General features: G+C 41.4%; 1 protein-coding gene across 3 annotated transcripts in view; it reads left to right on the forward strand.

The window, feature by feature from the left end:
- Positions 1–21,835, forward strand: part of INPP5A (inositol polyphosphate-5-phosphatase A) — a 436,884-nt gene that overhangs the window by 133,334 nt on the left and 281,715 nt on the right. For all 3 annotated transcript variants that reach the window (XM_030569985.1, XM_030569984.1, XM_030569986.1), the window contains exon 3: positions 18,545–18,645. In XM_030569985.1, coding sequence (XP_030425845.1) covers positions 18,545–18,645 — 101 coding nt within the window. The remainder of the gene's footprint in view (positions 1–18,544; positions 18,646–21,835) is intronic.

Below are 21,835 nucleotides of genomic sequence, written 5' to 3' on the forward strand. Positions count from 1 at the left end.
TTAGGGGTATTGCTAACATGGAGAAGGACAGGGATACTGGACCACCTTGTAAACTGGAGTAAGAGTAATAGGATGAATACAATAGTGAAAAGTGCAAAGTCATGCACTTAGGGATTAATAATAAGAATTTTAGATATACGTTGGGGACGCATCAGTTGGAAGCGACGGAGGAGGAGAAGGACCTTGGGGTATTGGTCGATAGCAGGATGACTATGAGCCGCCAATGTGATACGGCTGTTAAAAAAAGCAAATGCGATTTTAGGATGCATTAGGCGAGGTATTTCAGCAGGGATAAGGAGGTGTTAATACCGTTATATAAGGCGCTGGTGAGACCCCATCTGGAATATTGTGTGCAGTTCTGGTGTCCCATGTTCAAGAAGGATGAATTCAAACTGGAACAGGTCCAGAGACAGGGGGCTACTAGGATGATCCGAGGAATGGAAAACCTGCCTTATGAAAGGAGACTCAAAGAGCTTGGCTTGTTTAGCCTGGCCAAAAGAAGGCTGCGGGGGGGATATGCTTGTTCTATATAAATATATCAGGGGCGTTAACGTTAGGGAGGGAGAGGAATTATTTAAGTTTAGTTCTAATGTAGGCACGAGGACGAATGGGTACAGACTGGATATTAGGAAGTTTAGACTTGAAATTAGACGAAGGTTTCTAACCATTAGGGGAGTGAAGTTTTGGAACAGCCTTCCAAGGGAAGTAGTGGGGGCAAAAGACTTATCTGTCTTCAAGACTAAGCTTGATAAATATATGGAGGGGATGTTATGATAGGATAGTTTAATTTGGGCAATTGATCTTGGATTATCACCAGATAAGTCTGGTCAGTTATCTGCGGGGAGATGTTGGATGGGATGGGAACTGAATTACTGCAGAGAATTCCTTCTTGGGTGCTGGCTGGTGAGTCTTGCCCACATGCTCAGGGTTTAGCTGATCGCCATATTTGGGGTCGGGAAGGAATTTTCCTCCAGGGCGGATTGGCAGGGGCCCTGGAGGTTTTCGCCTTCCTCTGCAGCGTGGGGCATGGGTCGCTTGCTGGTGGATTCTCTGCAGTTTGAGGTCTTCAAACCAATTTTGAGGATTTCAATAACGCAGTCCTGGATTAGGGGTTGTACAAAGTGGATGGGTAGGGGTTCTGTGGCCTGCCTTGTGCAGGAGGTCAGACTAGATGATCATATTGGTCCCTTCTGACCTATGAGTCTGAGTCTATAAAAGTGCTTGCCTAAAAGCTAGATGTCAAGTTAACATTGTCACATGTGCAGTTAGTTTCTCTTCTGTGCAGCACAGCATGTACATTTAATTTTGGGGGGGAAAGACAAAAACAGCATCTCAGAAAGTTCCTTCTTTAATAATTACAGTAGATCTAATCCTATTTGTTTACTTTCAAAGGAAGACTTTAATGGGAGGGTTTAATTACAAAGATCAACAAGCCTTAAATGTTTAAAACTGGGCTTTTTTCAGATAGACCTTTGAATTAATCTCCAAATTCCCCAATTGAAGAGGAAAACAGCTGTCTACTGTATAAATGTAACAGAACCTCGGTGTTCTTGGATTTTCTTTAAGGTATAGCTGAATGTTTCTCTAAGGTATATCTTCACTAAAGATTTATTTGGTTCAGTGACTTCAGTTCAAGTGGAAAAGACTTGAGGGCAGCCTGAATAGGAAAAAACCTGCTCTTTATCATACATGGGCCTGCAGCCAGCCCTGTTAGTGACATCATGGAAACTTGTGGTATCCTGTGTATATAGTAGTAAGAAAATGTGTTGCCCACATAATCTCTTTGGTGCTGTTATGATACAGCAACAAGCTGTGACTTGGCATGCCATTTCTAACAGACATAATTTAAACAACATATCATTATAATTTCTAAATAAAGAGGACTTGAATTTTTTAAAATATGTGTTTGAGTCCAGTGAAGGGGAGAGGTATCAGAGAAACATGCTTCTCAAACCCATGTCGCCATTTCCCCTTTTAAATTTGTGACTACTCACTGCGAGTTGCATTTAATCACCCTGAATGTGCTGAATCATTGCTTGAAATGGTATTTATACCCATATTCTTAATATACCCAGTTCCCTGAAACTGAGACTAGTAATCTTAGGGCCAAATCATGTTCACTTTACCCACATGAGGGGTCAGAGAGCGTGCTTGTTAGGCGAAGCAAATGGGATTTGATATTACAAGATTATGCAAGAACTTCATATTTTGGGGATTGGGCCAAATATAAGTAACTCCTTTTTTTCTTATTGCGTGTTCTGACTATATGTTAGTGTGTGGTACAGTAACTCCTCACTTAATATTGTAGTTAGTGTTCCTGAAAAGTGCAACTTCAAGTGAACGATGTTGAACTAATCCAATTTTCCCATAAGATTTAATGTAAATGTGGGGGTTTAGGTTCCAAGGAAATGTTTTTGGGGCAGACAAAAGATCCTATATACTGTACATATTGTACTGTATGGTGGTGGAGAGGTGCCCCAGCTTACCCCTGGGCTCAGGGCTGGGGGTGCGGGGTCTGGGGGGAGTTAGGATGTGGGAAGGGTGCTCAGGGTGGGATGCGAGGTCTGGGAGGGAGTTAGGATGCGGGAAGGCGCTCAGGGTGGAAGTGCGGGAGGAGACTCATGGCTGGGGCAGGCATGAGGTGCAGAGCACTTACCTGGGGCAGCTCCTGTTTGGTGCAGGGCTATGCAGGTGGCTCTGCGCAGTGCTGCACCACCCCCATGGCTGTGATTCTGGGAGCTCCCCTTCTCCCCCCCCGCAGGCAGGGCCATCCAGAACTTAGGTGCTGCAGGGCCCTGGGCTAAGGGGCCCTGGGGCCCTGGCCTCCAGCTCTAAAGCCCCTTTCAGAATCAGGAGGAACAGGGGCAGTTTGCACAGCCATGGCTGGAAAGAAGCGTCGCTTTCCCCCTTCAAAGCTGCCTGAGAGAAGTGGCTGTGCGGCTGCCGCTGCTGCTCCTCATCCTCCGGCTCATGCTCGCAGGGACGCATTCTGAAAGGGGCTTAGAGCTGCAGGCCAGGGCCCCGAAGCCCTGCAGTCCCTCAAGCCCTGCATTCCGGGTGGCCCTGCCTGCCGGGGGCGGGCAGCTTCCCCCCTCGCTTGCTTGCTTCCCTCTCCCCAGAAAGTCCTAAGCGCCACCAAACAGCTGTTGGTGGCGGGAGAAGTGCTAGGAGGAAGGGAGGAGGCAGAGAAGAGGAACTTGTGCAATGCTCCCTTGTAAAGTCAAACAACTTTATAAGGGAGCATTGCAGAACTTTAAACGAGCATGTTCCCTAATGGAGCAGCGAGGGTAACTTCAAAACAACCGTTAAGTGGGAGTGTGTTAAGTGAGGAGTTACTGTACATAGATTACTTTTAAATTTTGAAAACAATCACAATACATTTTAGTTTTAACATTGCCTATTGCCTAACTTGTGAAGATGGACTATATATCAGGCAATGAATTATAGTCTGTTCCCCAGAAATAAGCCATTACAGTATATTGAACAACAAAATGATTGCCAGAATTCCTTATTATATTTGCAGTCCTTCACCTTACTTAGGAAGACTGGGAAAATAGCCTTGTCAGAGGTGACACACCCTCTTTTAGACTACTACTTTTTGTCAAAAAATCAAGTGTGGAAATGCATATAAACAAACTTCTTGGGGCCAATTGAAATTGTAATGGTTTAAATGCTTAAGACTATCTGTGAAAAATAGGTAATATATATATAAAATAAATGGTACATTTTAAAATGTTAAAGGCAGCAGTAAAACTAATTACTATTTTTTCTTACTAATTGAAAAAATCTCAGTTTTGAGTGGCAACCGTATTGTGTATGTTACGGATCTTAATACAATTAAAGGCCCATATTTGTATGTTGTATAATACATATTTGAATATGTGTGTTGTGTACAGTGAGATAATACATAATGTCAGAAAGAAGTACAAAGGTTTTAGGGATTTCCCAAATAACTTGCTTAGGGCACTAGACAGTTGTTGGGAGATTCAGGTTCAAGTCCGTGCCCTGCCACAGACTCCCTGTGTGATCTTGTGCAAATCACTTAGCCTCTCTGTGCCTTAATTTCTCATCGGTAAAATGGGGATAAAAGATTTTCCAATCTGAGATGTTGTGAGAGTTAATACACTAATAATAATGACTTTCTCAGCTACTATGGTAAAAAAGAACATATAAGTGACACTTCTGTCTTTAACATGATATGCATATCACCACAATATACTTGTAGGCTGAAGTACACTCATTGTAACAAAAATTTTTTAGATGATGAATTTTGTCAATGATTACTTTCAACCATGTACCATAGCAGGATGTTTGTGAGAAGGATGGAGGGACGTGAATTTAAGAGTATTTCACAATGCCAAGAGTTACTGAGGTAGAATTTAAGATTGTTTAGAACATAAGAATGGCCATACTGGGTCAGACCAAAGGTCCATCTAGCCCAGTATCCTGTCTTCCAACAGTGGCCAATGCCAGGTACTTCAGAGGGATTGAACAGAGCAGGAAATCAAGTGATCCATCCCTTATTGCCCATTCCCTGCTTCTGGCAAACAGAGAGTAGGGACACCATTCTGCTTGCTTTGAAATTTGCTCCCATTTGTGCAGCAGAGTACACAGGGTCCTGCATGGAGAGTAACCAGCTACTAGACTAACGGACAGGGAATAAGGCTAAGATTTTTGTCATGTTTATATGTAGTAAATGTCATGGACAGGTCATAAGCAATGAACAAGAATTGATGGAAGCCTGAGCTCCATGATGTCCAGGCTGGCAGCCCAAGCCCTACTACCTAGGGCTCACAGCCTGAGCCCTGGGGATCACCCTGCCATCCGAGAGAGGGACTGACAGCCCAAGTCCTGCCAAACACCCGGGGGAGGGGAGGAAGAGGGAGCTGATAGCCTGAGCCCCTACACCCATTGTGGAGGGCTGACAGCTGAGGCCCTGAGGTTGCAGAGGTCACAAAAAATCACAGAATCTGTGACAGACTTGTTGCCTTAACTGAGGACACAAGTTGTATGAAAGGGTAAAGGAGAAAGCTTGTTTACAAAATAATAAATAAATAAAGTGGAAAAAACCTACTTTCTGGCTGTTTTCTAGCTGGAAGAAGTTGGGAAAACAGGAAAAAGGTATGAAAAATGGATTTTCCCCACTTTCTCACACTTTTTCCTCCCTTAATCCTCCATTTTCCAGCTGGGGGAAGAGGTGGCAGGAGGTTGTTTTAGTTTTTGTTTTGTTTGAGAAAAAGTAGTGTGGGAGTCAAATACCAAAATGAAGGGGAAAACTAAAATTATTTGGTTTCCAAAAACTGAAACAAAACACACATCAAAATGAAATATTTTGACAATGCTGAAATTTTCCAATCAAAATTTGTGAAAATTGACATACTCTTACAGAAAATTTCACAACTTTTTATGCAGATATTTGGATCAGCACTAATCATTTATAAAAAGATTTTTGTGATAGAACATTATGCTCAACTACGCCTATTTCAGAAACTGGGGTCCTGATTGATCTCATTTACACCAGCTTTACTCCATTAAATTTCCATTGACTTCAGTGAAGATACTCCTGGTGTGTACCAGTCTGAGTTCATAATAGGTCTTTGAGATGTCTTTTGCTAAGATAATAAGCTATTACCAGTACAGGTACAGGGATTATTGGGCCATATATATTGTTAAATGGCCTTTAGCCTTAACTTCTTTGAATTTTAAACCCTGAAATGTTCATTATTCATTATAATTAAGAAGTTGTTCATTTATTGTACTGAAAAACTAATAAAAGGTAATGAAGCAGAGTCCATGTGCTCCTAGCTGAGATTTATACCTTGGAAGAAGTTTTAGTAAATAATACTTTTTTTGCCAACTCTCTTCTATATTATACACTCATACTGTACTGTTCACTCATTAAAAGATGTAAAATATTTTAAGTATTAAGCTTCATATTTGCTATCATTTTAATCCCTCGAAGATCAGATTATGAACTGGAAGAATGTTTCCCATGCCTAAGTGTGGTGAATGTCAGACAGCAAATGCTAGTACTCAATACGTTTATAGAGTGAACAACATTTCATTAACGTGGTGATCGATTCCAGAGATTGCTCTTTTACTCATTCTTCCTGGATGTGAGGGGTTATATGTCAAACATGATGCAGGTGTCTGGAACACATTTAAAACAGCTTATCTTAACTTGTATTTTACTAGCTTATTAGTGCTTATTAGCTAGATAATTAAAGAGAGACTATAATGAAAAAACATTTATATCAATTAAAATTTTTAAAATGGTATTTTTTACTCTGTTTACTATTAATTTAGCAATAATCAGTTGCTAAATATTTTTCTTTCATTGGTAAGACTTAGATGTGTTTGCTTTACAAGATAAAGTAGTTGCAATTGTTTTCTAATTATGGTAATTTCATAAAGCTATCTGAAGGGATAAGATCAGTATCTCAGTCAGCAGTGATGACCAGAGCCGCCTGGATCCCTTTTCGATCGGGTGTTCCAGTCCAAAACCAGACACCTGGCAATCTGATGTATTTGCACTGATGAGGCTTCAGCTGGAATGCTGTGACCAGTTCTGGGCCCACATTTTAGGAGAGATGTGGACAAACAGGAGAGAGTCCAAAGGACAGCCACAAAATGATGGAAGAATAAGAAACCCTTACCTGTGAAGAAATGTTGGAAAAAAACTGGGCGTGTTTAGTCTTGAGAAAAGAAGTGAAAGGGGAATGTGATGTCTTCAAATATGGTTAAAGGCTATATAAAAGGACTGTGATCAATTGCTCACAATGTCCACTGAAGGTGGAAGCAGTAGTGGACTTAATCTGATGGTAGCTAAGCTCTGGAATAGGCTTCCAAGGGAGGCTGTGGAATCCTCATCACTGGAGGTTTTTAAGAACTGGTTGGACAAACACCTGTCAGGGATTGTTTAGGTTCATGAGGTCCCTTCCAGCTGTACATTTCTGTGCTTCTATAAAAGTTGGATCTGGGTTCAGATTCTGAACCTGCCCTTTTCAAAGTTCACATGTCTTTTTGCCTGGAGTTTTCTTTAGGCCCATCTCTACTTCAGAATCTCATTACGATTGAGAGAGAACTGACTGATCTATAGCATTCATTAACACAAATTTTTAATGCATGATTGTTACACAGCTAACTCACAATTGTAGTCTAAATAAAGTGTAGTGAGGTCTGAATAAAACATCATGTATGGGAGGAAACATTTGTTATTCCCTTTGTGTTACCCTCCTTTGCTGAGTTAATTCTAATTTAGATTGGAACTAATTTTATTTTTTATGTTCCTCTGGTGGCCTATTAATAACATGCAGTACTAGTGTGTGTAGACTGTTGTATTTTAAAACTCCTAGCACTACTTAGTTTTGTGCCTTAAGCATTGCTGAGCCACTGGCTCTGCTAATATCTGCTCTGCTCTTACTGGTGGTTTGATTGATATTGGCTGTTCCTTTAATGGGTTGACTGCCTTCAGCACTTAGATGAACGATGAATGGATCTTGACCTGCTGCTCATGGCTTGAGGGTAGATTAAAATACTGTCATTAATGATATCACTTGGAAGTGACATACATTCTGTTGCTGATAAAAATCTGCTTATTGATTAACTCATTAGTATCTGGCTTTAGGGTGGTAGCTGTGTTAGTCTGTTTCAGCAAAAGCAATGAGGAGTCCTTGTGGCACCTTAGAGACTAACAAATTTATTTGGGCATAAGCTTTCCTGGGCTAGAACCAAAACTTATGCCCAAATAAATTTGTTGGTCTCTAAGATGCCACAAGGACTCCTCATTGTTTTTTTTATTAGCATCTGACTAGCACTTTTGTGTAATGAATTCTTTAGAAGAGATGTTAATGCCACTGTCATAAACATACAGGTAAGGGTAGCATAAAACCCTCCTTTACCTGTAAGGGGTTAAGAAGCTCAAATAACCTGGTTGGCACCTGACCAAAGGACCAATAAGGAAAGAAGATACTTTCAAATTGTAGGAGGGGGTAAGGTTTTGTTTGGGCTCTCTTTCTTTTGCTTTCTCTGGTTAGAGAGAGAGAGAGAGACAGAGAGAGACCAAGGAGGTAACCCAGCTCCTATTGAAATGATACATCTAAGATTATAGAAATTGTAAGTAATAGCAAGGAAATGCATTATATTATCTTTTATTTTAGCTCGTGAATTTTATCTATGCTCAGAGGGAGGTTAATTCCTGTTTTTGTTACTTTGAAGTTGAGCCTAGAGGGGAATCCTCTGTGTTTTTAAAATCTTTTTATTATCCTGTAAAATTACCTTCCATCCTGATTTTACAGAGGTGCTGCTTTTACTTTTTTCTTATAATAAAGTTGTTCTTTAAGAACCTGATTGGTTTTTAGTATCAGAGGGGTAGCCATGTTAGTCTGGATCTGTAAAAAGCAACAGAGAGTCCTGTGGCACCATATAGACTAACAGACGTATTGGAGCATAAGCTTTCATGGGTGAATACCCACTTCGTCAGATGCATGAACAAAAGCTTATGCTCCAATACGTCTGTTAGTATATAAGGTATCACAGGACTCTTTGTTGATTGGTTTTTAGTGTCCTAAAAATCCAGGAGTTTGATCTGTGCTCACTTTGTTAAACTATTGGTTGGTATATTATCCTCAAACCTCCCCAGGAAAGGGGGTGAAGGGGCTTGAGGGATATTTTGGGGGGATAGGGCTCCAAGTGGCTCCTCCCTGAATGTTTGTTTAAATCACTTGGTGGTGGCAGCAATATTGTCCAAGGACAAGGAAAGGTTTTGTGCCTTGAGGAAGTTTTTAACCTAAGCTGATAGAAATAAGCTTAGAGGGTCCTTCATGTGGTCTCCCATCTGTACCCCATAGTTCAGAGTGGGAAGGGAACCCTGGCAGCAACCTTTCCCAGAATGACTGACTTGTTCAGCTGTAGAGCTGATTCACTGCCCTACATTTTGTATAGGAATTTCATTCATGCTATTGAGTTATATTGGTGTAGTGAAAAGCAGTATACTGAAAGTTGGTTGGGATTTCAATTTCTCTTTTGTCTATGGACAAGCTCGTGTATTTTAAATTCAGTTTAAATTTAGGGCATCATCTCTGATCCAGATTTATAGCAAGGAAACTTAGTTGTCACAATCAGAAATAAAGGCTTTTGTTTTCTGTCCTCAGATCAAGTGTTTCTCTTCATAGATATGTATTTTTGTTAGTACTCTGGTAAAGTAAAAAAAAACAGATTTTAAGACTTACAATAAAATAAAGCTAGTCAAGGTTTATTTACATATTTGGAAGTGTAACTGCAACTGTTTATTTTCAGGCCCTTGTGAAATCAGGTTTGTAGGATTTCAGCAACAAGAGTAAGTGTGAAAAAAAGAAAACCTGCATATTATGTGACCCTTCTTCATTATGATCTGTTGAAATTAGATATTTTAATAGTAACCGTATCCATCCCCTGGACATTTCTACTCTCCATAACTACCTGTGTGGGACAAGAGCCTCTCTTTCTTCTAAGAGAGTTGGCTGTGAAAACTGCCAAGTCTCAGGCCATGTCTACATCTAAAATTTGCAGCGCTGGTTTTACAGCTGTATTAGTACAGCTGTATAGGGCCAGCGCTGCAGAGTGGCCACACTTACAGCAACCAGCGCTGCAAGTGGTGTTAGATGTGGCCACACTGCAGCGCTGTTGGGCGGCTTCAAGGGGGGTTCCGGGACGAGAGAGCAAACCGGGAAAGGAGACCAGCTTCGCCGCGGTTTGCTCTCTCGGTCCCGGAGCCAGCCAGCAAACCGCAGGGAAGGAGACCTGCTTGCTCGGGGTTCCGGGACCGAGAGAGCAAACCGGGAACGCCGCGGTTTGCTCTCTCGGTCCCGGAGCCACCCAGCAAACCGCAGGGAAGGAGACCTGCTTGCTCGGGGTTCCGGGACCGAGAGAGCAAACCGGGAACGCCGCGGTTTGCTCTCTCGGTCCCGGACCAGCCAGCAAACCGCAGGGAAGGAGACCTGCTTGCTCGGGGTTCCGGGACCGAGAGAGCAAACCGGGAACGCCGCGGTTTGCTCTCTCGGTCCCGGAGCCAGCCAGCAAACCGCAGGGAAGGAGACCTGCTTGCTCGGGGTTCCGGGACCGCGAGAGCAAACCGGGAACGCCGCGGTTTGCTCTCTCGGTCCCGGAGCCAGCCAGCAAACCGCAGGGAAGGAGACCTGCTTGCTCGGGGTTCCGGGACCGAGAGAGCAAACCGCGGCGAAGCTGGTTTCCTTTCCCGGTTTGCTCTCTCGGTCCCGGAACCCCGAGCAAGCAGGTCTCCTTCCCTGCGGTTTGCTGGCTGGCTCCGGGAACGCGAGAGCAAACCGCGGCGAAGCTGGTCTCCTTTCCCGGTTGCTCTCCTCTCGTCCCGGAACCCCGAGCAAGCAGGTCTCCTTCCCTGCGGTTTGCTGGCTGTCCAGCCGAGAGAGCAAACCGGGAAAGGAAACCAGCTTGATTACCAGAGGCTTCCTCCTTCCACGGAGGTCAAGAAAAGCGCTGGTAACTGTCTACATTGGATTACCAGCGCTGGATCACCAGCGCTGGATCCTCTACACCCGAGACAAAACGGGAGTACGGCCAGCGCTGCAAACAGGGAGTTGCAGCGCTGGTGGTGCCCTGCAGATGTGTACACCTTCAAAGTTGCAGCGCTGTAACTCCCTCACCAGCGCTGCAACTTTCTGATGTAGACAAGCCCTCACTGTGAATCAGCACCATTAGAGCAGCAGGGAGCATGGAGGAAGCCCCCAGCTCCCTGGTGCCCAGGATGCAGAGAGGACTATTAATTTATTCACTCTGACTTCTAGTAAGTTTAGCCTAGCCAAAGAAGGCTGAGGGGGGATATGCTTGTTCTTTATAAATATATCAGAGGGATTAATATTAGGGAGGAAGAGGAATTATTTAAGCTTAGTATCAATGTAGACACAAGAACAAATGGGTATAAACTGGATACTAGGAAGTTTAGACTTGAAATTAGACGAAAGTTTCTAACCATTAGAGGAGTGAAGTTCTGGAACAGCCTTCCAAGGGAGTAGTGGGGGCAAAAGACGTATCTGGCTTTAAGACTAAGCTTGATAAGTTTATAGAAGGGATGGTATGATGGGATAGCTTAATTTTGACAATTGATCTTTGATTATCGCCAGATAAGTATGCCCAGTGGTCTGTGATGGGATGTTGGATAGGATGGGATCTGAGTTACTGCAGATAATTCTTTCCTGAGTGCTGGCTGGTGAGTCTTCCCCCATGCTCAGGGTTTAGCTGATCGCCATATTTGGGGCCGGGAAGGAATTTTCCTCCAGGGCAGATTGGCAGAAGCCCTGGAGGTTTTTCGCCTTCCTCTGCAGCGTGGGGCATGGGTCACTTGCTGGTGGATTCTCTGCAGCTTGAGGTCTTCAAACCAAAATTTGAAGACTTTAATAACTCTGACATAGGTTAGGGGTTTGTTATAGAAGTGGATGGGTAGGGTTCTGTGGCCTGCTTTGTGCAGGAGGTCAGACTAGATGATCATATTGGTCCCTTCTGACCCTAAAGTCTATGAGTCTTTGAGTACGCTCTATGAAGCCAAGTCATTCTCTTGCTCTGTGTTTATATAACACCTAACAAAATGGTCTCAGCACTTACTGGGATCTTTGGATGCTACTGAAATAGAAATAATAAATAATGTGTATTCAGAATTCTAATATGCTATGTAATCAGTCTGTGTGCACAAGAACGTGTAAAATAACTTTATATTTTGACTGTTTTTTAGAAAAACTTTAATTTAACTCTGTGGTTTTCTTAGATTTGTCCATCAATCGATTTAAAATTATTACACAAAAGACAGACCATAAATGCAGGTTGTGAAGACAGATTTTAACGTACCCAAAACACCAGGTCCAGAGTGCTCTCCATCAGAAAAACCTTTTATTGTTCAATAGACAATGTTTTAGTGCACTGGATATGTTCAGTTTGAACAAAGGCCATAAAGACAAAAAATATAAGCCATGTTATTTGGGAGTGTTTATCTAAAACAAGTAAATTTCCAGGTGCTGCATATTTGACTTGGTGCAGGAACTTTATTGCTTTATCTAATTCAAATATTAATGAAGCATTACATTTTCCCTGCTATTTTTAAAAATGTAGTGTATTATACAGCATACCTAATATACAAAATAATGAAGCACAGCAATATTAAATCTGACTACTTTTTATTTAGGGTAACTATGACTGTTAAGAATAGCAGAATTATTTTTGCTCTGGACGAGGGTTGCCAGGCATCTGGTTTTTGACCGGAACGCCCAGTTGAAAAGGGACCATGGCGGCTCTAGTCAGCACCACTGACCTGGCCATTAAAAGTCTGGTTGGTGGTGCAGTGGGGCGAAGGCAGGCTCCCTACCTGCCCTGGCTCTCTGCAGCTTCCCGGAAGTGGCCAGCATGTCTGGCCCCAGGTGCAGGGGCCATCACGGAAGCTCGGTGTGCTGCCCTTGCCCCCAGCTCTGGCTGCACAGCTCCTATTGGGCGGGAACTGCAGCCAATGGGAGCTGTGTGGCCAGTACCTGCTGCCCATGCCTTCACCAGGGGCCAGACATACTGTCTGCTTCTGGGAGCAGCACAGAGCCAGAGCAGGTAGGAAGCCTGTCCTAGTCCCACTCCACTGCCGACTGGGAGCCACCTGAGTTAAGCGCCACCCGTCTGGTGCCCATACTCCAAACTGCCTGCCTCAGGTCAGAACCCCTTCCCTCACCTTAACTGCCTTCCAGACCCCGTATTCCCATCCGCACCTCAACCCCCTGCCCCAGGTGGGAACTCCCTCCCTCCCGCACCCCACCCCCTACCCCAGCACTGAGGCCCATCCTGCATCCAAACTCCTTCTCAGAGCCTGCACCCCAAACTCCTGCCCAGCCCGGAGCCTGCACACCCTCCAGCACTCCAACCCCCTGCCCTAGTCCATTGAAAGTGAGTGAGGGTGGGGGAGAGCGAAGATTGAGGGTGGGGGCTGGAGTGAGTGGGGCGGGGCAGGGCAAGGGTTGTTTGGATTTGTGTAACTAGAACTTGCCAACCCTACTCTGGAAATTTTTTTTATAAAACTGTTTCTGTGCTGGGATTTTAATTGTCAATACTCTGCTTATCCAAATGTGGGAGTTATCACTACATTTGAGAAAGATCAAACAGACAGAGGATTTGTAGAATAAAACCACCTACAGAGACATCAGGTTGAGGGTGAGAATCCTTAAAAAGCTCTAAGCCATGTCCAAGAACATAATTTTACGTCAAATTCATGATAATGGCTAATTTAAGACTCGTATATCTTTTTTTAAGGACTAAATTTAACTTAGTGCTAAATGGTAACTTAATTGCAGTTTGTAGTGTGATTGCCGCAAAAGAGCTGCAGGGAAGAACACACATAATTGTAATGTAGGCAGAGGACATTTATAGTCAGAAGCTTAGCATTTTTATTTGTCATGTGCTGTGTAATTTTATTTACTAAAACATAGTGTGATTTTAAAAACATGCGATGAGGTGCATGCACTCTACCCTTCTGACATGTTTTGCCTAAGTAAATCATGTAAGTTTTTAGACATATGTAGCTGCAAAATTATTGTAGTTCGTTTGCAGAAATTAGTTTCCGTGATCCCTTTATGCCCTTTGCTCCCTGAAATCCGGAAGGAGTGGGGCACCTCTTCTACATAGGAATCAAGTAGGAACAACCTCTTCCAGACTGAGAGCCTCCTATACACAAAATCAGTTACAAGGCAAGACCAAAATCTTCCTTTTAATTTTACCTCTCTTTATCTTTCAATATGATTTATCACTTACCACTTGCAATGGACTAAATTAGGAGCAACTTTGCTGAAGTCAGTGAGATTAAACTGGTGTAAAACAGAATCAGGCCAATATAACTTTTTAAAATACCCATTTTTTGGTGGGATTTTAAAAAGGCTTTAGGTGCCTAAGTCCTATTGACTTGCAATGGGACGTGGCACATTGGGAAAATGGTACCCTTTATCTATAGGATTGTAGCAGTATACTTCTTTCTATCACATACTTGAATTCCACTCCATAATTACTCATTTTTCACGTATGTATACTACTATCCTGTACAAAAGTGTTTTTAACATCTGATTAAAGTATAGAAACCATTTAAAGAAAAACATGCTACATCAGTGTAATGTCCTACATACAGCTTAGTATGGGGGTGCTTGACTAGTTACAAGAAATTCTTCTCGGGATCATTGCAAGATTCAACCAGATCACTTTCAAGGTGACTATGCTGATGAGAAAGACAGACTGGTGATGTTTACGTTTTAGTCATAAGTTATAATATAGTGCTTTAAAACCAAGGCCGTTTTTAACAATCTTTTTTCTCCATTTCATTGCTATGTGAATTAATGAAATAACTTGGAAGGAAAGCATAGTTTATATTAGTGAGATACTATTCTCCTTAAAGAATCAGGTTTTCCATTCACTTAGGATAGTGGTCCCCTGAACATTTTACCTCATGCTCCCCTTACCCCTGTCCAACACCTCCCCTCCCCGTGGAGCTGCAGCTAGGGCAGGACCATGGTCTCCGGTAGGGGGGGGATGCAGCCGGGGTAATGGGGCCGGGGGTGGCGGTGAAGCCTCAGCTGCCAGCCGGTGCCCTGGGCATGGGGTCAGCAGCCGGAGCCCTGAGTCCTGGGTGCAGGCCAGCAACCGGAGCCGAGTCCATGAGCGGAGCTGGGTGGAGCTCCCTCTCTACCGCCCCCGTGGGCCCTAGCTGCGCCCCCCCAAATGTTCCTCCATGTCCCCCTTAGGGGGACCTCTACTTAGTAACTGACCTAGATAGTTAGAGTTGCTGCTCAAAAGATCAATTCTACTTATAAGTTTTTAGGTGCGGGAACAGAGTGATAGATAATTGAAATCTGAGGCACTATCTAAAGCAGTTAGTATTCTGTTACTGGAAATTTAACTATTACTGTCTTTGGCTCCTGTATTCCCCACTGTGTGAAAGCATATGTGGTTAACAAATGAACACCCAAAATCTGTAGTTCTGCTGTAAGTGTGGAGTTTGCACATTTTTCTCCCTTGGGACTTGCAGACTGGGTAGGCAGGGGTGGGTATTACAGAAGGACAGAAAGTGGGCAGAGAATTTGGGGGCCATTACAGCCCCCGGAATTTAAACTTCAGGCAGCTGAACAGACAAGTTTTGTAAGTAGAGAACATGCTCCTCTAATTCACCATTTGTTTTTTGGACTTTTAGTAGGCAGAGTAATGCACAAAATGATTAATGGACAAGGCAATAACTGGAGAAGAAATTGTGGTTAAGTGAAGGCGGGGCTCTGAAATTTGTGTTCTCAGACATGCCAACTGTGCTGGCCCAGATCTTAGAAATATAGGACTGGAAGGAAACTTGATAGGTCATCTAGTCCATCCCCTGCACTCAAGGCAGGACTAAGTATTATTAGACCATCCCTGAGAGGTGTTTGTCTAACTTGTTCTGTCATACCTGCATCAAATCTATATGTGGAGGCTTGGTAGAAAGAGGGGTCGGCTGTGGCCACATTGCAGTGTCCTCTCTACCCCATATACTGCAGAGGGGCCTTTATGGTCCAGGGATGCAGATTGGCAACTTGAGGGAAGGAGGTGGGTAGGACGGGAGTGGGGCTGAGAAGGACACACAGTTCCTCTTCTTCTAACCATATAGATGGCCCTTAAAAAGAAATTACTGTCTGAGACTGTAGTGGCTCTCCATCATACCAGAGGCCAGAGCTGATATGAAAGTTCATAGCCACGGCATGGATGGACCTCTGGCCTCTCTCAGATCTCTGGAACTGGGAAGCTATCAAATTTAGCAGCAAGCCAAATTCTACCTTCTCTGATGTAACAATAAAGGAGAGGAGCTCTGTGAGGGTATCTTTGCAGAGATTTCCCTTTTATTCCCTTCTTCCAAATTATGCCCCTGGGCAGGGTGATCGGGACCATATTAGAACCCTGTAGTTTTGTATATTTAACTTTACTAAATTATTTTAGTCAAAACAAGTTAAAATATTAAATTAAAAATGTTGGTTTAACTTTTAGGAGTTCGGGTAGTTATAAAACAATTGATTTCATTGCCTGCTTTTGCAGGAACTGCAGTATCATCTTACAAATGTGATAGAAATATGTTTTCTGTTCAGTGTCATTGTTTGGTACTGTGTATAGTGCTAAACACAATGTTACTTGCACAGTGTAGCTGACAAAAATGACTCAACTAATAGTGTAGCCTTAACCATTCAGTTCATGATTCCCAATCTTACAGTTCACAAATCCTAATAATTTTGCACACTGCTGGACAAGGAGGTCAAACCTCTGGTTACCAATTTAGAGCAATGCAGTTTTTGTCAAGATTACAGATCACCACTAAGTTGCTAAACAACTGGTTATTTCTGATAGCTAATCTACATTTATCAGGAAATTCCAATAATATACATAATATATAGTGAAAAGAATGGGTACTGAAATAAAAGACGTATTTTGAAGTCTCCGTTCGTCTAGATAACTTGTGACTACTACTGAGTCCTTATTCAGATTAGTGTATGTGGTACTTAGGGCTGGAGAATTAGAACGAAAAATGGCCATACCCGGTCAGACCAAAGGTCTATCTAGCCCAATATCCGGTCCTCCAACAGTGGCCAATGCCAGCTACCCCAGAGGGAATGAACCGAACAGGTAATCACCAAGTGGTCCATTCCCTGTCACCCATTCCCAGGTTCTGGCAGAGGCTAGAGACACCGTCCCTGCCCCATCTGGCTAATAGCCATTGATGGACCTATCCTCATGAATTAATCTAGTTCTTTTTGAACCTTCCACATCTTGGAGCACTTGGGTAGGAGGAGCAGAAAAATGAGCAGAACACAGTAAGGTTATTAGCTGTGCCTCTGCCAACTTCTGCAGTTGTCAGAAACACCTTATGACGAAAGCAGCGTAAGACTGAGCCATGTTAGGAGGCATGTCTGTCCTCTGACTATTTCCCTGAGGGAGATAGTCAACTGTTGTGATTAGCCTGTCATCATCAGGTCTGAAGCTTGAAAGAGCTTTTGTGTGTTACACATTGCTGAAGTTGGTTTACCTACTATATTCACAAGAGTTTTTTATAGGATAGTAAGTTCTGAATCTGGATGAGTTCACAGTTATTAGTCTTTCTCAGCAAAAATACTTTGTTTAATATGTTTTCCAAAGCCTTTAGTCTTTCAGTTTTGGCTAATAACCTATTGCATTTCTACCACTGGCATATTTTTTTTTTTTTAAAGCTAATAGAGTATAAAAACCTCAGACCAACACTAAGCATATATTTGTTAATTTTCTCTTTGCAATTCATGTACTGTGAGCACTATGTTCATTCTTGAATTTTTTTATTTCAACTCCTTTGCTCCTATATTTTTCTTCAGCCTGGTTGACAAATAGAAACTCCTATGGATATCTAGATAAAATCATCCTATTCTCCCAGTTTTGCCAAATCCATGCATTCAAAAATCAAACTCAGGCCCCCAAATTGCAATGAGATCGGCCTAAATCATGACATTTTAAAAATAAATTGATAGGATTTAAAAAATTATTGTGTGTCTTCTGGTTTTGTGCGTTCCGGAGAGAAAAGTGTGATCATTCAGGTTCAAAGTTCAATTCAAATGTGTTGGCAAAAATGCAGATTTCCATGTCGCGGTATGCACTTTTCGTAATTTTAAATGAATGCTTACAATCTGCAGACCTAACTGGTACTCACTGAGGGCTGTGAGCAGTTCTATTGGTCAATTAGAAGGTTCTCATGTTCTATAGTGATTGGGGCTATATAAGCACCTAACTAGACAGACATATATTGAAAATAGCTGCTGTGCAGCAGCTAGATGGATGAGAAGATGCATATGCTTGTAAGTCTGCATTGTCTGGGGACAACTGCTACAAAATCAATTTTTTGAAAAGTAAATATTAACTTTTTGATATTTAAAGTCAGTACAGTAGAACCTCAGAGCTATGAACACCTCTGGAATGGAGGTTGTTCGTAACTCTGAAATGTTTAACTCTGAACAAAACATTATGGTGGTTCTTTCAAAAGTTTACAGCCGAACATTGATTTAATACAGCTTTGAAACTTCACAATGTCGAAGAAAAATACTGCTCTTAACCATCTTAATTTAAATGAAACAAGCACAGAAACAGATTCCTTACCTTGCAAAATATCTTTTTTTAACTTTCCCTTTTTTTCAGCAGTTTACGTTTCATCCAGTACTATACACTATTCACTTTCTTTTGTCTTTGCTGTCTGATTGCATATTTCCTGTTTCAAATGAGGTCTGTGGTTAATCAGTCAGTTCGTAACTCTGAGGTTTTACTGTATCTTGTATTTTGAAGCTATTAAAGATATACATTTACAAAGATAATTTCCAATATTTTGATAATGATTCTGCCAGTTGTTTACCTTTGTACCCAACAGGTATTACCTGAAAGAAATCCTATTAACTAAACATTACATATTTAGTCTTACTTCATATGTGCCATATTTCAACCTGTGGATATAACTTTGCTAATATATGTGACTTATGTTCATTTATTTCAGATTGTACATACACACAAGCCACACTTTATGGCTTTACATTGTCAAGAGTTTGGTGGAAAAAACTATGAAGCTTCCATGTCTCATGTGGACAAGTTTGTTAAGTAAGTAACTGGAAAGGTGCATTTCTATCCTAGTATATGTTTATGCTTGGAAGTATAACAAATATTAATGGATAACATCTTATCCTGTAAGGTATTGAGTGCCCGTAACTCCCATTGACTTAATTTCATAGAATTGGGTCAATAGTCTTGTGAAGCTACACTAATTTGTTGTAATACAGCTATGAGCCTGTAGGGAAGTCTGGCACAAATTTAAGGTTTCATTTTAAGTTAAGAGTCTCTGTACTCCTTACTGCATACTTAGATGTGGCATGTTTTTTTTGTTTTGTTTTTTCAGAAGCACAATACTACCTTTTTTTGAGGTATGTGCTGATAAACTCTATGTATCTGAGAATAAAATCTGGACCTTGGATCATTTGTTTTCATGCAGCAGTTTCATGTTTGCTAATATACTTTTGCTTCTCAGCTAGCCTCCACAGAATTAAATATCATTTTTGTTATTGGTTTTGTTGTAGTTTTTTGTTTTAGTAACTAGAGTCTGGCTCTTCATTTTGTGGTTGTTACTTCTATAAGAGGAATAGTGAAAAGTAGTTGCAGTTTGCTGAAGGCCAGTTACCTCTGTTGAAAGTAAATGGCCTTTAATATAAGGCATGGTCTGCACTTAAAAGTTAGGTCAACACAGCTAAACGGAAGGAGGTGTGAAAAATTCACACTGCTGACCAGTGTAGCTAGGCTGACCTGACCCCCATCACATAGGCAGCTACATCAACAGAAGAATGTTTATGTTGATGTGAATACCACTATTTGGGTAGATGACATAGCTACATTGACGGGAAAACATTTTCTATTGGTGTAGGCTGTGTCTACACTATGGGGTTATGCTAGCACAGCTATGGCAATGTAGTATGTAGTGTAAATATACCTTTAGATAAATAGATACTGTTACCTCAGTATTAACAGAATTACCTGCATGTACTATAAGGGAATACTTCAGGACCATTTCAGATGGTAAGATAAGTGTTACAGAGCAGTCTGCCCTTTTAAGGACCAGAGGCTTGGGGCCAACCAGTTTTGTTCATTAATTAGATACAGCTGAGGGGAGAACAGGTGTTCCCTATGAAGAACTGGGCTGTCATTAAGGTGAAGGAAGCAGGAACAGCAGGGAAGTCCCTGGGAGAGGCTGACAAGAGTCTGCTGAGGGAGAGGATGCCATGGGAACCTGCTGGGGTAAATGATCCTCAAGGGAGAAAACCCTAGGATTCAGTGCTTGGCTGAAAGAGCAAGGAAGAAAGTTTCCAGAAGCCAGGAAATAGAGACAAAGAGCTTGCAGAAGGGGTGCCCAGAAGAGGGGCCAAATTTTTTAGTATGGATATAGTGAGACCATTGTTGAAGCTGATCGTGGAAAAGGAGCTTTGGTAGTGGCAGAAGATCCTCTGTTTGACTTCTAGTCTGATGGACATTGTCGGGTTTGGACTCTGTGGACGTTTTCTTTGAACTTGGAGGCCTTGTATGTGTTTTAATACATGAACCTGGAAAAGGGTGTTATTGAAATAGAATATTGCAATGCTGACTCTTGCAACCAGGAAGTACTATAAGACAGGATGTCATGTGACAGTACGGTTATTTAGTTATCTTCCGTCATTGGCAAGCTCTAATAATTAAACAATTCTGTCTCTTGAGAAACTTTTCAAAATGCCAACTGCTAATGTATTTTCTTATGCTGCTACTTCCTAGTTGAAATCCAAACTCCTTGTGATAAAAGGTTGAGTCACAGTGGGGGGCATGGAAACCTAATATGGAGGAAATAGAAGGTGAGATAGAGGAAGTGTAAAGGAAGAAAAATTTAAGCACAAATAATTATTTTAAAAAAATAGTATAAGTACTGCAGGTTGAAAAATTAAGATATATTCAATTTGCTGAGAAATTAGTGAACAGGAGATGTCATTTTGTCTTTTATACTGTATTCAGCAATCTAATATGTTAGGAAGAAACATTAATCATAACAAGTATTAGCTCCAAAATACAGACCTAGACTGAGATAATATCTCAAGCTAATAAACCATGCTAACCTCTTAACCGTCATCATTTGCTGTTGTTACATTTCCTGTATAATTTTCCCTGTTAATTAGATAATATACCAGGGGTCGGCAACCTTTCAGAAGTGGTGTGCCGAGTCTTCATTTATTTACTCTAATTTTAGGTTTTGTGTGCCAGTAAAAGATTTTAATATTTTAGAATGTTTTTTTCTATAAGTCTATAATATATAACTAAACTATTGTTGTATGTAAAGTAAAAAAGGTTTTTAAAATGTTTAAGAAACTTCATTTAAAATTAAATTAAAATGCAGAGCCCCCTCTAATGGTGGCCAGAACCCAGGCAGTGTGAGTGCCACTGAAAATCAGCTCGCGTGCCACCTTTGGCACATATGCCATAGGTTGCCTACCCCTGTAATATACTATGAAAAGACAGTATGACTATATTGGTATTTTAAAATACAGGACTGGAAATCAAGTAACTGAGTCTACACTCCAAACTCAAAAATAAATATAAAGAATTTTAAGTCAGCGCTTTTTCTGGGCTAAATGATTGTAGGAATGTACCAGTTTTGATGCCAGTGCCATCTGAGGGGATTAAAGACAACATAACCAAAGTTACACTAGTAATAAGTTTATTTTTATCCTCTGACATTTAATTTTGTATTTAATGATATAGTGCACCAGAAGATGAGATTAACTGACAAAAGAATTTCACAAGCCTTAAACTTTGGATGCACTGAGTCAAGTATGACCGTCCTTTGGCTAAACTTTTAATTCTATAAATGTATAGAATTCACATACTTGAGATCTTGCATATTTGAGTAATTTAACTGAGTCGCTTTGTTTGCAATTTTGATTTTTCTGTTTTGATAGCTAATGCAGTTTTGAATGGTGACTTTTCAACATGATGAAACAGTTATTTTTATTAAAGGGAAGAGGTGCAACATCTGATTTAATGTTGAAACATTTGTCATTTAAATAAAGACAATAAATGCCACTGTTAATGAAATGTAGCCATAATGAGTTCTTTTCAGAAAAAAAATTTATGTTCTGAAACCTCTTTGTTCTCAAATATTTGATTTGCTAATAAACCTTAATTGACATTACTGATGGTAAATATTGAAGTTATATCAACATAAGATTTTCAGTTAATCCTCCACCACCTTCAGTACTTTGAAATAATTTGAAGGTCCTTT

The sequence above is a fragment of the Gopherus evgoodei genome, chromosome 7, assembly GCF_007399415.2.
Source record: "Gopherus evgoodei ecotype Sinaloan lineage chromosome 7, rGopEvg1_v1.p, whole genome shotgun sequence".
Taxonomy (NCBI): domain Eukaryota; kingdom Metazoa; phylum Chordata; order Testudines; family Testudinidae; genus Gopherus; species Gopherus evgoodei.